Source organism: Chaetodon trifascialis, chromosome 17 (assembly GCF_039877785.1).
Source record: "Chaetodon trifascialis isolate fChaTrf1 chromosome 17, fChaTrf1.hap1, whole genome shotgun sequence".
NCBI lineage: Eukaryota > Metazoa > Chordata > Actinopteri > Chaetodontiformes > Chaetodontidae > Chaetodon > Chaetodon trifascialis.
The window spans coordinates 3,037,879-3,054,450 of record NC_092072.1 but is presented as its reverse complement, the minus strand read 5'-3'; the positions used below and the strand labels follow the sequence as shown (position 1 = coordinate 3,054,450).

Sequence of the window (16,572 nt, the reverse complement as noted above, 5' to 3'; positions counted from 1 at the left end):
CAGTGTGATACCCACTGCAGGGCCTGATGATCCATCAGACATCATTAACATGAATACTGGGCTTCTGGAGGAACGCTCAGCCAACGTTTGGTGCATTTTACTGTCAACTGATGAACAGAAATGAATGTCAAAATCAAATGTTTTGTTCTTTCTTTTTGTTTCACTTTTCAATAAAATGTCCAACTTCGAATCTTTTGTCTCTTTCTGTGAGTCCACACACTCATCTGTGACTGTAGCTGCAGTCATATGAACATTAGCAGTGTTGTAACATCGTGTCGTGTTGCTGTTATTTCACTGTCACAGTCAATATGACCTCGATCCATGTGTCATCATTAACTAATAGCCGATCTCAAACTTTCCCTTCAATACACTGGACGAAGGTTTAATGAACAGCTGGATAATTATCTTTCCATCCACATTGTGAACATAAAACACAATCTGCTTCAGTCTGCTTTCAGATGGAACTGGAACAACCTTCATCCGAGTCATCAGTGACCTTCATCTTTCTGTTCACAGCTGCACTTTTCAGTCTCCTCTGGTGAACTCAGTCCAACAAACAAGCTGCTGAACTGTACTGGACTCCAAATAAGGAATGGCACTGTGTCTGAACCACGATGAGGGAGTCAGGAGCCTCTGAGTCATCCTGGACTCTGATCTCTACTTTTGCAACTCAAGAGGAGGAAGTTAAATAAAAGCAGCTTTTTGTCACTTAAACATCATCTCAGGATGAACATTTCAGCAGCAGAAACAGGCTCATGAACCTTAATCTGAAACAGGTTATATTACTGCAATTCTCCTCCTCCTTGAACTGACACCTTATCGTGGTGGAGGATTTTGAGCGCCCGAATGATCCTAGAGGCTGTGTTGTCTGGGCCTTAATGACCCTGGTAGGGTCTCCCAAGGCAAACAGGTTCTAGGTGAACCTAAGGAGCAGTTCAAAAGCCCCTCATGAGGTTGAGAGGTTGGACTCTCTTCTACTCCGGAGTTGCCCGCGGTGAAAGACAGACGGGGATGGTACCTCTGGACTGGCAGACTGGGGTGGTGGTCCCTCTTTTTAAAAAAGGGGACCGGAGGGTATGTTCCAACTATCAGGGGATCACACTCAGCCTTCCTGGGAAAGTCTATTCCAGGGTACTGGAGAGGAGAATCCGGCCGATAGTCAAACCTCAGATTCAGGAGGAACAATGCGGTTTTCGTTCTGGCCGTGGAGCACTGGACCAGCTCTATACCCTCCACAGGGTGCTTGAGGGTTCATGGGAGTTTGCCCAACCAGTCCACATGTGCTTTGTGGACTTGGAGAAGGCATTCGACCGTGTCCCTCACGTCATTCTGTGGGAGGTGCTCCAGGAGTATGGGGTTGGAGGCCCTCTGAGCCCGGTGAGGGCTGTACAGTCCTTTTACAACCGGAGCAGGAGCTTGGTCCGCATTGCCGGCAGTAAGTCGGACCTGTTCCCAGTGCATGTTGGACTCCGGCAGGGCTGCCCTTTGTCACCGGTTCTGTTCATCATTTTTATGGACAGAATTTCTAGGCGCAACGAGGGGCCGGAGGGGGTTTGGTTTGGGAGCCGGCAGATTTCGTCTCTGCTTTTTGCGGATGATGTTGTCTTGTTGGCTCCCTCGAGCCAGGATCTTCAGCATGCACTGGGCGGTCTGCAGCCGAGTGTGAAGCAGCTGGGATGAGAGTCAGCACTTCCAAGTCCGAGGCCATGGTTCTCGACCGGAAAAAGGTGGCTTGCTCCCTTCAGGTTGGGGGACAGTTCCTGCCTCAAGTGGAGGAGTTTAAGTATCTTGGGATCCTGTTCATAAGTGAGGGAAGGATGGAGCGTGAGATTGACAGGCGGATCGGTGCAGCGGCTGCAGTAATGCGGTCGCTGTACTGGTCTGTCGTGGTGAAGAAGGAGCTGAGCCGAAAGCGAAGCTCTCGATTTACCGGTCAACCTACGTTCCTACCCTCACCTATGGTCATGAACTTTGGGTCATGACCGAAAGAACGAGGTCCCGGATACAAGTGGCTGAAACGAGTTTCCTCCGCAGGGTGGCAGGGCGCTCCCTTAGAGATTGACTACTATATACATACACAGAGACTGTGCAGAGACTGTATACACACACACACACACACACACACACACACACACACACACACACACACACACACACAGAGATATATACATATGTGTGTGTATGCCTTTCTGCCTCTCTCCACTTTCTAATCATTACTTTCCTACTCACCTTTCCAGTAGAGGTCTCTGCCCTCTCACTCTCTGCTCCTCTGCCTTGAGTCTTACAGGTCAGTAGGGGTGGTGGAGTGATTATTATTAATTTATCATTATTGTTGTTGTTGTTGTTACTATAATTAGCCACTGATGATAATCATACGTGAATGAGCTCAGCTCCTGTACTCATCCATGCGTAAACTGAGAAACACAGCTGATGCTCCAGAAGGAAGTCACCCTAAAAATAGTACATGGTAAAAAGAGTGCACACTTAACTCTATAGACAACCAGGACCGTTACAATGCATTTCAGACTAACTAGCTAGCTAAGTAGCAGTGTTGTATTAGAGCTGGAATGTAACTTTTGATCGCAAAACAACAAAGGTAAGACAAACACGGAGCATTTGGTTCATTGATTACATGGTACTTTCTGCTGTTAGCTGGGGGCTGGAGCTAACTAACTGTTACTACCAGCAGTGATGAATACTTACTTTCTTCAAAAGTTTCTTATATCCATTCTTCATCCATCCGTTCACGTTCTTCTCCTAATGCTGTTCTATTCGGCTCTGTGTGCTTCTAAGGTAGACACGGAAAACGTGGACTGGATTTTCAGCGATGTGGGCGTTCTTTATATGAACAAGTGGAATGGATTGGATAACGACGCACTGGAGGGGCTCTCTACCTTACGCTATAAAGTGAGGGGAAACTGACAAATTTATGATAATAATTTATATAAAACAACACCTAATTATTTAGGGGGGCTTCAGCCTAACGACGCCACTGATGATGATGATGATGATGATGATGATGATGATGATGATGATGATGATGATGATGATGATGATGATGATGTGAGAGAAGAGCTGCTTATGAAAACAATGCTGGTTGGAAAAATTGGGGAACTGTTCAAGAACACACCCAGAAGTAGGAGGAGGAGGAGGAGGAGGAGGAGGATTTAAGTGTCGAGTTGAGTTTCCTGTTGGATTAAAGGTGTGAGGAGACAGTGTGGGCAATAAAATCATTTCTACATATTCCAGCGTGAATAAAACCTTTATTTCTTAGTAGTTTGTCAAAGACCACAGGTCCAGGAAGTCAGAAACAGGAGTGGAGAACGTGAGCGCACATTGCTGGTTTTCTGTGGCGTGCGGTCGCGCTCACGATCACCAACGGATCTCAAGGAAAGAACAGCTGAAGCATGTCGATCACGCGCTCTCATCTTTCTCAAAACAAGATGAAAGTGTTATTTTTGTTGCTTCTCTTCTGTCACGTTTCATCATCAGGTAAGATCACAGTTTAAATCTTGACTTTAACCTCTGTGCGTTTTGTTCCTGCGTAGATCACACTGCTAGTTTACTTTCACCTTTGTATGAACCTGATAAGCCTGGTGTGTTTGAATTGAATCAAACTGAATGCATCACATTTATGAGTGTGATGTGTGGACTGTATTTCTACTGAGTCTGTAACCTTGTTTGTCTGCAGTGAAACACTCCCTGACGTTTTTCTTAACTGCATCTTCTGGAGTCCCAAACTTGCCAGAGTTTGTGGGAACTACAGTGGTTGATGGACATCTGGTGGTTTACTGCGACAGCATCACAAAGACAATTGAACCAAAACAGGAGTGGATGGAAACATTATTTGAAAATGATCCTGAGGAGTTGGAGTGGCACAGAAGATGTTGTCTTCAGATTCAGCCAAACTTATTTAAAACCACACTGTCCAATTTGAAGCAGCGCTTCAACCAAAGTGAAGGTAAAGTATGGAAAATATTCTGTTTGACTTTTTCCTGCTGTTCTGCATCTTAGTTGTACAGTGAGCCTCTACAGAGCCTGAAGATAATACTCAGATGTAATTTTACTCTGAAATGTAAGTAGAAGTTGATGTAAATCATGCCATCCTGATGGTTTACAGACAGCAGCCGACCACAAGCCGTCAGTCAGCATGCAAACAGGAATCAGCTTGTGCTTGGAATTAAGATGGCGTTGCGCGAGTGGCAGCTTGTTACAGCAGCTCCGTCCTTTTTCCTTTGTATTATTGTGTTGTGTATTATTGAATACTGGGAGTGTGGCCTCATCTGTTTGACTGAAAGCTGGTTAACGGACATCATGCGGAACTCGCACGTTACGCTGGATAACTTTCAACTGCTGAGAGCGGACAGGAAAGCGAAGGAAAGCAGCAAGAGGAAAGAGGAAACCCTCCTCCGCTCCACTTCACAGACTACACTCACCTCCCCTCATGCCACTCTACAGGAACCCCCCCAAGCCTCTCCATAACAGCTGACCAGGTGAGGAAGGAGCTCAGGAGGATGAAGGCGAGGAAAGCTACAGGCCTGGATGGCATCAGCTCCAGACTGCCCAGAGACTGTGCAGGTCCTGCTACACATCTTCAACGTGAGCCTCAGTCTGGAGAGAGTTCCAACCCTTTGGAAAACTTCCTGTGTGGTTCCTGTCCCAAAGGCCGTGCATCCCATGGAGCCCAACCACTTCAGGCCAGTAGCCTTAACCTCCCACCTGATGAAGACCTTGGAGAGGATTATACTGAACCACCTCCGTCACCAGGTGGGCAGCGAACTGGACCCCCTACAGTTTGCATATTGTCCAACATCGACGCAGTCATCTACCTGCTCCATCGATCTCTTTGCCATCTGGAGCATACTGGAAGCACGGTGAGGGTCATGTTCTTCGACTTCTCCAGTGCTTTCAACACAATCCAACCAGCAACACTGCTCGGGGGAAGCTGGAAGCTGCCGCCGTAAAACTGCCAACTGGCTGCATGGACAATAAACTACCTCACCAACAGACCACAGTATGTGAGGCTTGGCGAATGTATGTCCGATGTGGTAGTTGGCAGCACGGGGGCTCCACAGGGGACAGTGCTCCCCCCCTTCCTCTTCACCCTTTACATATCGGACTTCAGACAGTGATTCTTTGGCATTTACTATTTTTATTCAGCTGTAAAAATGTACATAGACATTGTTGTTTTTCTATTCTGTATCTTGTATACTTCTATATTTTTATTTTTTATTTTGAATTCTTTATACCACTGTGCCTGCTTTTTGTGACCTGCTTGCTGTAATGACTAAATTTCCCTGGTGTGGGATCAATAAAGTCCTTTGACTGAAAGAGAAATTGTGTTTGATCACTCATGTAAAGAGAAAGTGCACTGATTATGTGCTTTTGAATGATGAACACAGCTCAAGACTTGGAGAACAGCAGCTCATCACACAATGCAACAATATCATCTTTCACTGGAGATTTCATCTGTACATCATTATTAATCACAGTCTCTGTTTGTGTCTGTCAGGTGTTCATGTTTTCCAGAACATGGATTGCTGTGAGTGGGATGATGAGACTGGAGAGGTTGATGGTTTTAGTCAGTATAGTTATGATGGAGAAGACTTTCTATCATTGGACCTGAAGACGCTGACATGGATCGCTTCAAAACAACAGGCTGTGACCACCAAACTGAGATGGGACGCTGATAAAGCTAGATTGAAAGATAATGAGATTTTCTTCATTGAGATTTGTCCTGAGAAGCTGAAGAAGTATTTAGTCTTCAGCAAGAGCTCTCTGCAGAGAACAGGTAGAATCACATGACCTGATGTGCTTCCTGTCATTAATACATCAAAGCTGAGGCTGATAGTCAGAGCACAGTCAGCATGAGTTCTCTCTCTCTGCAGAGCGTCCCTCAGTGTCTCTCCTCCAGAAGACTCCCTCCTCTCCAGTCAGCTGCCACGCTTCAGGTTTCTACCCTGACAGAGCCACACTCATCTGGAGGAAAGATGGAGAGGAGCTTCATGAGGACGTGGAGCTCGGAGAGATCCTCCCCAACCACGACGGAACCTTCCAGACGAGCGCTGACCTGAACGTTTCATCAGTCCCACCTGAAGACTGGAGGAGGTACGACTGTGTGTTTCATCTCTCTGGTGTGAAGGACGACATCGTCACCAAACTGGACAAAGCAGCCATCAGGACCAACTGGGGTGAGACTGGGATCAGTATTTGTTTGTCCATTAGAGCAGACCTGGATTGTATCTACAGAGGTTATGAACAAAAGCTTTTATAATTCCAGTTTGCAGCTCGTGTCTGATTTTCATACCTTTGGTCGTCATTTCTATCCGTTCTGATGACACTGAGCTCATCAAAGTCATTGATAATGTCAGAGGACACAGAGACATCAGTGCAACACACAGACATGTGAGTGGGAAACGAGCCTCTTAGCTCTCTGCAGCACAGCAGATGTCGGTGTTAAAGGAAAGCAGAACGACTGTTCACACTGAAATGCATTCTGTTTCTCACTGACTGTCTTCTTCACACAATCTGCTCCATATTGTGAGATACTAAAGTGGAGTCTATGAGCTGAACACATTCATCTCCGTCCAGAGGTGGAGTCAAAGTGTCAATGTTGTGTTTTGGTTCCAGTTTCTCCACCAGAGTTTCCTGTTGTTGCTGTTGTTGCAGTTGTTATAGGACTGGTGCTGCTGATAGTCTTCATCACTGGACTCTTCATGTGGAGGAGGAACAATAACGGTGAGTGAAGCCATTTTTCCTCCACTGTTGGATTTCACATGCAGTTTCATGTTGAGGACAACATGTCACATTGAAGACCGATTTATTGTGAAAGGATGAAAGTCTTGAAAAGTGTGAGCTGGCTGATGTTCAGTAACTTTACTGCCAGAAGAACACAGTAAAGGTCCTGAACAGATGTGCTGTATACAGGATAGAAGTCAGAGGAAGAAAACATGCAAACGTGTTTTCTTTTGTGTCCTTTCAGAAATTCTGATTGAACTTTTAATACTGTGATCTCTCATCTGTGTTTCAGGGTTCAGACGTGCAAACAGTAAGTTTTTCTTTATGAGAAAATATTTATTTTGTTGTTTTATTATTATGAATCTAATGTGTCTGGTTTTACTGTGTTGTGATTTTTAGTAATCAATCAATCAATCAATCAATCAATCAATCAATCAATCAATCAATCAATCAATCAATCATGTCATGTCATGTCTCTAAAATATTATTATTTCATGTTTAATCATTTCACTTAATTTTCTGCTTCTAGCTTCAGACTCTTCACTTCATCAATATCTTCAGACTCAAATTCAACTCCTGACCAATAACAGTGAGTGCATCCTTTTTCCAGCTCTGCTGTGCACACAACACTTCACTGGAATAATGTCCAACTTTCATCCTGTATTTCATGTTCAGCTGATGTTTAGAATCCACAGAGACAGTCCGTCCATGATAACTACAGGAAGCAGATGGGTTTCAGATCTTGTACCAATACTCATACTCCACCGCTTATCCGGGGTTGGGTTGCGGGGGCAACAGCTTCAGCAGGGGACCCCAAACAAGTCTCACTAACTGCCGAGTACCTGAACACAGGTCTTGCTTTGGGCATATAAAGATTGGATGGCCCTGAGAAGTGACCCCCTCACCCCATATGCCTGCAGCACCTCCCACAATATCTCCCGGGGGACCCGGTCAAATGCATTCTCCAAGTCCACAAAAAACATGTAGACCGGATGGGCATACTCCCAGGCCCCCTCCAGGATCCTTGCAAGAGTAAAGATCTGGTCCGTTGTTCCACAGCCAGGACAGAATCTGCATTGTTCTTCTTCAATCTGAGGTTCGTCTATTGGCCGAACCCTCCTTTCCAACACCTTGGAGTAGACTTTACCAGGGAAGCTGAGTAGTGTGATACCCCTGTAATTGGCACACACTCTCTGGTCCCCTTTTTTAAACGAGGGGACCACCACCCCAATTTGCCACTCACTAGGCACTGTCCCAGACTTCCACACAATGTTGAAGAGATGTGTCATCCAAGACAGCCCCTCAACACCCAGAGCCTTCAGCATTTGCGGATTGATCTCATCAATCCCTGGGGCTTTTTCACTGCGGAGTTGTTTAACCACTTCAGTGACCTCCACCAGGGTAATTAATGATGATCACCCCATCAGCTTCCAGCTCTGCCTCTGCAATAGAGGGCATATCGGTCTGATGTAGGAGTTCCTCAAAGTGCTCCTTCCACCGCCCAACTACCTCCTCCGTAGAGGTCAACAGTGTTCCATCCTTACTGTACACAGCTTGGATGGTTCCCTGTTTCCCCCTCCTGAGGTTCCGGACGGTTTTCCAGAAACACCTTGGTGCCGACCGAAAGTCCTTCTCCATGGCTGCTCCGAACTCCTCCCACACCCGCTGTTTTGCTTCCCCTACGGCGGAAGCTGCTGCCCATCTTGCCTGTTGGTACCTTGCAACTGCCTCTGGAGTCCTCCGAGATAACTTATCCCGGAAGGACTCCTTCTTCAGTCGGAAGAAGGTCAGCTTCCCTGATCACCGGTGTGCACCACGGTGTTCGAGGGTTACCGCCCCTTGAGGCGCCCAAGACCTTAAGACCACAGCTCTCCATCACAGCTCCAGCAATGAAAGCTTTGAACCCACTCAGGTTCGATGCCCCCAGCCTCCACAGGGATGCCAGAAAAGCTTCGCCGGACGTATGAGTTCAAGATCTCTCGGACAGGGGCCTCCTCCAAAGGTTCCCAGTTCACCCACACCACATGCTTGGGTTTACCAGATCTGTCTTAAGTCTTCCCTCACCCTCAGACCCAACTCACCACCAGATGGTGATCAGTTGACAACTCCGCCCCTCTCTTCACCCGAGTGTACAAAATATGCAGCCTCAGGTCAGATGATACGATAACAAAATCGATCATCGACCATCGACCTAGGGCGCTCTGGTACCATGTACACTTATGAGCATCCTTATGTTCGAACATGGTGTTCATTATGGACACTCCATGACTAGCACAGAAGTCCATTAACAAACAACCGTTCGGGTTCAGATCAGGGGGGCCATTGCTCCCAATCACGCCTCTCCAGGTGTCTCCATTGCTGCCCACGTGTGCGTTGAAGTCCCCCAGAAGGACTATGGAGTCCCCTACCGAAGCCCCATACAGGACTCCACTCAGGGTCTCCAAGAAGGCTGAATACTGAACTGCTGTTTGTTGCGTATGCACAAACAACAGTCAGAGTTTTCCCCCCCGTAACCCGAAGACATAGGGAGGCGACCCTCTCGTCCGCTCGGGTAAACTCCAGCGTAGCGGCACTCAGCTGAGGATTTGTGAGTATCCCCACACCCGCCCAGCGCTTCACACCTTGGACGACTCTGGAGAAGCAAAGAGTCCAACCCCTATCCAGGAGAACGTTTCCAGAGCCAACGCCAGATCAAACTGGTAGCGCTCCATCTCACGCACAAGCTCCGGCTCCTTCCCCCACAGAGAGGTGACGTTCCACGTCCCCAGAGCCAGCTTCTGCCGCCCAGGTCTGGTCCGTCAAGATCTCCGGCCTTCACTGCCACCCATATGGCAATGCACCAGACCCCAGCAGTTCTTCCTGCAGGTGGTGGGCCCACAGGATGAAGATGAGAGTGCCATGTAATCCTTTCGGGCTGTGCCCGGCTGGGCTCCGTGGCAAGCCCGACCACCAGGCACTCGCTGACGGGCCCTCCGTCCAGGCCTGGCTCCAGACGAGGGCCCCGGGCTTCCTCCGGGCCGGGTATCACCTCTTCTTTGCCATTCTTTCATGGGGTCTGTGTGAACCATTCTTAGTCTGGACCCTCGCCTGAGACCAATCTGCCATGGGAGACCCTACCAGGAGCACTAGGCTCCAGACAACATAGCCCTCAGGTTCATCAGGACGCACAAACCTCTCCACCATGATAAGGTGATGGTTCCTGGAGAGGTTGTACCAATACAACGATGTAAAAATACTCTATTCCAAATCAAGTCCTACTTTTAAAATCCTACTTTAAGTAAAAAGACAGTGTTATCAGCAAAATCTACTTAAAGAATCAAAATGAAAGTACTCGTTCTGAAGGAAAATGTCCAGTAAGTGATAAAATATTACAGGTGGAGCTCGTTTTTACTACTTTAAATTCAGTCCGGTAGTTTGGCCCAGTGGTTCCCAACTTTGGGCTTTGGTCCCCTGTAAAGGGGCCGGGGGCTGTCAGACTATTAAAGAAGAAAATATCACAAGTTTATTCTTTTTTTTTTTAAACTCTGAACCTTTTTGCTTTTTGTGTGAAATATTAGATATTTTCACCCTTTTGGGCCTCAATCAGTTATCAAATGTTTTTAATGTAAAATCTTAATGTGAAAAAATCTGAACTCTCAAGTAAAGTACAATTACCTCAAAAATCCTCCAAGTACAGCACTGAACAGAACTTAGTTACTTTCCACCACTGCCAGAAACAGATAAATGACATAAAAACATGAATAACGTCCATTATGAAGTCTAATCAGTACCTGATCAGTTATTGATCTTGTCATTTATTAATCTGTCTCCACAGACTCTCAGTGAGGATCAGAAGAGGACTCCACTGACGTTACTGTGGCATCAAAAATGCTGATTTGTTAAAGACATGTTTGTGATCAGAACGTGCTGATGTTTAACTTTGAGATGTGAAGTCGTAGAAGCTGTCAGAACATCACAGGTTCAGTCAAACAGGTCAAGTGTGAGTTCATTTACTCACCAAAGAAGATTATTGAAGTGTCAGTCAGAGCTGACAGAAGCTTCACTGGGAGGGAAATCCTTAAATGTCTTCATGCATATATCTTTGTTTTCTCTGATATTTATTGTTACTTATATCTTTAGCAACTCTTACATTACATTCCTTTTGTTGCTGTTATTTATGATTTCATTATTTGTTCTTTACTGGAATATTGCAATTTAAAACGAGTCTTAAGTTTTGCAGCCCTCCCGTTATTACAGATATGATTCATGATTGCGTCCATAAAACTAATAAAGGTATGATGGAACCTTAATTTAAGTTTTATGTTTGTTCATTTTTGAGTTCATCTGTTAAGGTTTGTTTAGACATTCTCAATGTGATGTGAAAGATGCCATTTATAGAAGAAATAATAAAAACACAGGGCTGATGGGATACTGGATGAACAACTTTGTCCAAAGTTCACCCATAATGAGAAGGGGTGCTGAGGCACCTAGAAATGGCCTATCATCTGCTGCGTCACTCATTACAGAGTTACAAACTGCCTCTGGAAGCAACAGCAGCACAGAACTGTTCATCAGGAGTTGGGTTTCCATAGCTGAGCAGGTGCACCACCCTCACATCACCATGTGCAAGCACGTCACAGCTGGACTCTGCAGTGGCGGAAACATGTTCTTTGGAGCGAGGAGTGACTAATTCAGCCCTAAAACAAGCTGCCAGCCTCCACTTTCCACCAGCAGTGGACTCTCCATCACTCCATGAAGGACTGGACATAAAGTTCAGCCCCTGTGACATATTCCTCAAGATGAATGGTTTCCTGCAGGCGCTTCATCCTCCACCACAAACTGCACAGTGATTTCACGCTGCAGCTGTCAGTCAGAAAAACTGGAATCAGGACATCAGTGTGAACAGACAGTAAGGTGTGTGTGCTCACATCAACAGCCACAGTCAACATGTTTCATTTCACTGATGACTGGAATAAGCTGTTAACATGTGATGCTGAAGTTCCACCATATTCAAAGTTCATATGACACATTTCACTTCACTGGAATTCAGCTTTCTGCTCTGACGCAGATTAAATGAATGAGGCTGGTTTTGTTTCCTGGTTGTGTTTAGATTCCTCTGAATATTTGAGGCGTGTTCACCTGTGTGTGACTCCCTGCAGGTGAGCAAGGCCTTTACTTTCAACTCAACTGCCACGATTATTAGTATTATTACAGCATATTGTCCTCACAGTGTGATCAACAGAGACTCAACATGTTTTCTTCTTCTGTGTAAACTGTTTAATTTGAGTGTTTGTTATTTGTTCCTGCAGCTCTTTGCCTGAAGTCCAGAACTCAACAGCTGACCCAATCAGACACTTTCCCATAGGAGCAGTGGGCTCATTAACGCCTCAACCAGGTGCACCTGCACTCATACAGACTGATGGAGGAGACGAGACGCTGGCGCAGACAGGTGCGCGCTGTCCACGAGGCGTGATGAGGGCGCTCGTGGACTCACTGTCACGCATTATGTTAGAATGAAAAGCTCATGTGGGAGAAGCTCTCAGTGTGTAACAGAGGAGATGTGCTGCTTTTCTCACGTGAGTTCATGCTGCCTATTGGGTGCAAACTGACGGTGTTTGTAGAAAGGTGAGAGCCAGTTTCTCTGTCGCATGCAGATTATCGTCCAGGTGTGACGGTGGGTGGGGCCCATCCTGCAGGTGTGCGTGCTGGGGATGAATTCTTAAACACACCTGAGAAGGCGAAGTCTTAAGAAAAGAGAGCAGCTGAAGCAGGTCGATCCTTCACAAACTCATCTTTATCAAAACAAGATGAAAGTGTTATTTTTGTTGCTTCTCTTCTGTCACGTTTCATCATCAGGTCAGATCACAGTTTAAATCTTTACTTTAACCTCTGTGCGTTTTGTTCCTGCGTAGATCACACTGCTAGTTTACTTTCACTTTGTATTAGAGGTAAGATCGGCCCTAAAAAATCCAGCCCGACCCGACCCAGGCCCGCGGGTATTAAAGCCCGACCCGGCCCGAGCCCGATCAATTAACTTGATTTGCAGGCCCGAGCCCGAAACAAACCCGAAATTTTATGTCGCAAGTTTTCTTAATGTTAAAATAATCTACATATTTTTATGATCATTATAAATGCATTTACACAATGAAATAACGCTGGAAAAGTTTGTTAAAGATATTTCTGTGTGTGATATTGTGCTCACATGGACGCGCCTCTCTGACAAGGAGAGGAACAGCAGCAGGAGCAGGTCTCTGGGCTTCATTGTAGATCACAAGGAAGGGCATCTGAGATACACGGGGTAAAGCCTCCAGAGCGCAGCAGGTTCACTATAGTCTTCGTTACCAAAGGCGGAAACAAACAGACTTTAAAAACCCTCCGCTGGAGACTGCGCGCACGGATGAATCCATTCATACATGTTTCTGGACCAGCTGCTGTTTGCAGAAGTCAGACCTGCTGAGGTAGGTGGTCCAGGGCTGTCATCTCGGTGTAAAGTGCGTATTGTGCGGGAGTTCAGTCTCGGGTCTCGTCCTCTTGAACATCTGGCATTGAGCGCTGCGTAAAGCGCGCGCGTGTCCCGAGCCGTGTATTTGGTTATTACAGACTTCAAATAAATATATATTTATTAAAAAAAATTAGCGAGAGAGAAGCCCGGCCCGACCCGACCCGACCCAAAGTTAATAATTGACATTCTGGGCCCGACCCGGCCCGAATTTCGGGCCGGGTCGGGCTCGGGCTCGGACTTAAGATCTTACCTCTACTTTGTATGAACCTGATAAGCCTGGTGTGTTTGAACTGAATCAAACTGAATTCATCACATTTATGAGTGTGATGTGTGGACTGTATTTCTACTGAATCTGTAACCTTGTTTGTCTGCAGTGAAACACTCCCTGAAGTTTTTCTTAACTGCATCTTCTGGAGTCCCAAACTTTCCAGACTTTGTGGGAGCTGCAGTGGTTGATGAACATCTGGTGGTTTACTGCGACAGCATCACAAAGACAGTTAAACCAAAACAGGAGTGGATGAAAACATTATTAGAAAATGATCCTCAGGAGTTGGAGTGGTACAGAGAACACTGTTTTGAGATTCAACCAAATTTATTCAAAACCATAATGTACAGTTTGAAGCAGCGCTTCAACCAAAGTGAAGGTAAAGTATGGAAAATATTCTGTTTGACTTTTTCCTGCTGTTCTGCATCTTAGTTGTACAGTGAGCCTCTACAGAGCCTGAAGATAATACTCAGATGTAGTTTTACTCTGAAATGTAAGTAGAAGTTGATGTAAATCATGCCATCCTGATGGTTTACAGACAGCAGCCGACCACAAGCCGTCAGTCAGCATGCAAACAGAAATCAGCTGCTGCTTTGACTTGTTGCTGCATGTTGCTGCAATACTCAAAATAAAAGAATAACAATGATTGTAAGTTTCAAACTGTGAAAGAGAAATTGTGTTTCATCTCTCATGTAAAGAGAAAGTGCACTGATTATGTGCTTTTGAATCATGAACACGGCTGCACGGTGGCGCAGCAGGTAGTGTGCGTGCCTCACAGCAAGAAGGTTGCCGGTTCGATCCCCGGGTCAGGCGGGGCCTTTCTGTGTGAAGTTTGCATGTTCTTCCCGTGCATGCGTGGGTTCTCTCCGGCTTCCTCCCACAGACCAAAAACATGCTCATTAGGTTAATTGATGACTCTAAATTGTCCGTAGGTGTGAGTGTGAATGTTTGTTTGTCCTTGTATGTGGCCCTGCAATCGGCTGGCGACCATTTCAGGGTGTACCCCGCCTCTCGCCCCTTGTAGCTGGGATAGGCTCCAGCCCCCCGCAACCCCGAAAGGGATAGGCGTTATAGATAATGGATAGATGGAATCATGAACACAGCTCAAGACTTGGAGAACAGCAGCTCATCACACAATGCAACAATATCTTTAAGATCATCTTTCACTGGAGATTTCATCTGTACATCATTATTAATCACAGTCTCTGTTTGTGTCTGTCAGATGTTCTTATTTTCCAGAGGATGAGCGGCTGTGAGTGGGATGATGAGCCTGGAGAGGCTGATGGTTTTAATCAGTATAGTTATGATGGAGAAGACTTTCTATCATTTGATCTGAAGACGCTGACATGGATCGCTTCAAAACAACAAGCTGTGACCACCAAACTGAGATGGGACGCTTATGAAGCTAGAGTGAAATATATGGAGATTTTCCTCACTCGTGTTTGTCCTGAGAGGCTAAAGAGGTATTTGGTTGATGGCAAGAGCTCTCTGCAGAGAACAGGTAGAATCACGTGACCTGATGTGCTTCCTGTCATTAATACATTACATGTAGTCTGACATCACCTTCTTTTTGATTGTTTTCTGCAGTGAGATTTGATCTAGTCCTAACCAATCAGAGCTGAGGCTGATAGTCAGAGCACAGTCAGCATGAGTTCTCTCTCTCTGCAGAGCGTCCCTCAGTGTCTCTACTCCAGAAGACTCCCTCCTCTCCAGTCAGCTGCCACGCTTCAGGTTTCTACCCTGACAGAGCCACACTCATCTGGAGGAAAGATGGAGAGGAGCTTCATGAGGACGTGGAGCTCGGAGAGATCCTCCCCAACCACGACGGAACCTTCCAGGCGAGCGCTGACCTGAAACCTTCAGCGTCTGAAGACTGGGGGAAGTACGAATGTGTGTTTCATCTCTCTGGTGTGGACGACATCGTCACCAAACTGGACAAAGCAGCCATCAGGACCAACTGGGGTGAGACTGGGATCAGTATTTGTTTGTCCATTAAAGCAGACCTGGATTGTATCTACAGACGTTATGAACAAAAGCTTTTATAATTCCAGTTTGCAGCTCGTGTCTGATTTTCATACCTTTGGCCGTCATTTCTATCCGTTCTGATGACACTGAGCTCATCAAAGTCATTGATAATGTCAGAGGACACAGAGACATCAGTGCAACACACAGACATGTGAGTGGGAAACAAGCCTCTTAGCTCTCTGCAGCACAGCAGATGTCGGTGTTAAAGGAAAGCAGAACGACTGTTCACACTGAAATGCATTCTGTTTCTCACTGACTGTCTTCTTCACACAATCTGCTCCATATTGTGAAATACTAAAGTGGAGTCTATGAGCTGAACACATTCATCTCTGTCCAGAGGTGGAGTCAAAGTGTCAATGTTGTGTTTTGGTTCCAGTTTCTCCCCCAGAGTTTCCTGTTGTTGCTGTTGTTGCAGTTGTTATAGGACTGCTGCTGCTGATACTCTTCATCACTGGACTCTTCATGTGGAGAGGAACAATAACGGTGAGTGAAGCCATTTTTCCTCCACTGTTGGATTTCACATGCAGTTTCATGTCCATGACAACATGTCACATTGAAGACAGATTTATTGTGAAAGGATGAAAGTCTTGAAAAGTGTGAGCTGGCTGATGTTCAGTAACTTTACTGCCAGAAGAACACAGTAAAGGTCCTGAACAGATGTGCTGTATACAGGATAGAAGTTAGAGGAAGAAAACATGCAAACGTGTTTTCTTTTGTGTCCTTTCAGAAATTCTGATTGAACTTTTAATACTGTGATCTCTCATCTGTGTTTCAGGGTTCAGACGTGCAAACAGTAAGTTTTTCTTTATGAGAAAATATTTATTTTGTTGTTTTATTATTATGAATCTAATGTGTCTAGTTTTATTTTCTTGTGACCTTTATCAATCAATCAATCAATCAATCAATCAATCAATCAATCAATCAATCAATCAATCAATCAATCAATCAATCAATCAATCAATCAAATCATGTCTCTAAAATATAATTATTTCATATTTAATGCTTTCACATAATTTTCTGCTTCTAGCTTCAGACTCTTCATCTCACACTTCATCAATATCAT

At 45.6% G+C, this 16,572-nt stretch overlaps 2 protein-coding genes across 3 annotated transcripts; both read left to right on the top strand.

The window, feature by feature from the left end:
- Window positions 1-3,422: 3,422 nt before the first annotated feature.
- LOC139345470 (major histocompatibility complex class I-related gene protein-like) lies at window positions 3,423-11,025 on the top strand. Of its 2 annotated transcripts, XM_070984076.1 has the most exons (7): window positions 3,423-3,492; window positions 3,692-3,961; window positions 5,513-5,791; window positions 5,889-6,191; window positions 6,631-6,742; window positions 7,268-7,327; window positions 10,553-11,025. In XM_070984076.1, the coding sequence occupies exons 1-6, from the start codon at window positions 3,444-3,446 to the stop codon at window positions 7,323-7,325; spliced, it is 1,071 nt and encodes a 356-aa protein (XP_070840177.1). In that variant the 5' UTR covers window positions 3,423-3,443; the 3' UTR covers window positions 7,326-7,327; window positions 10,553-11,025. The 2 variants fall into 2 exon arrangements, with proteins under 2 accessions (XP_070840177.1, XP_070840176.1); XM_070984075.1 differs by lacking the exon at window positions 7,268-7,327 and having other exon boundaries at window positions 3,433-3,492; window positions 10,553-10,604.
- Window positions 11,026-12,451: 1,426 nt separating this feature from the next.
- Window positions 12,452-16,245, top strand: LOC139346039 (major histocompatibility complex class I-related gene protein-like). The gene is made up of 6 exons (XM_070984943.1): window positions 12,452-12,573; window positions 13,594-13,863; window positions 14,707-14,985; window positions 15,153-15,446; window positions 15,898-15,992; window positions 16,237-16,245. Exons 1-6 carry the CDS (start codon window positions 12,525-12,527, stop codon window positions 16,243-16,245), a joined length of 996 nt encoding a protein of 331 aa, XP_070841044.1. The 5' UTR covers window positions 12,452-12,524.
- Window positions 16,246-16,572: the final 327 nt, after the last annotated feature.

Bases quoted from the DNA above. Each gene is read 5' to 3' on its own strand.
- LOC139346039 (XM_070984943.1), top strand. From the start codon at position 12,525: ATGAAAGTGTTATTTTTGTTGCTTCTCTTCTGTCACGTTTCATCATCA. The intron at 12,574-13,593 runs GTCAGATCACAG...GTTTGTCTGCAG, and splicing joins CTGTCACGTTTCATCATCAG to TGAAACACTCCCTGAAGTTT. The intron at 14,986-15,152 runs GTAGAATCACGT...CTCTCTCTGCAG, and splicing joins GAGCTCTCTGCAGAGAACAG to AGCGTCCCTCAGTGTCTCTA.
- LOC139345470 (XM_070984076.1), top strand. From the start codon at position 3,444: ATGAAAGTGTTATTTTTGTTGCTTCTCTTCTGTCACGTTTCATCATCA. The intron at 3,962-5,512 runs GTAAAGTATGGA...TGTGTCTGTCAG, and splicing joins GCGCTTCAACCAAAGTGAAG to GTGTTCATGTTTTCCAGAAC. The intron at 6,743-7,267 runs GTGAAGCCATTT...TTCTGCTTCTAG, and splicing joins AGGAGGAACAATAACGGTGA to CTTCAGACTCTTCACTTCAT.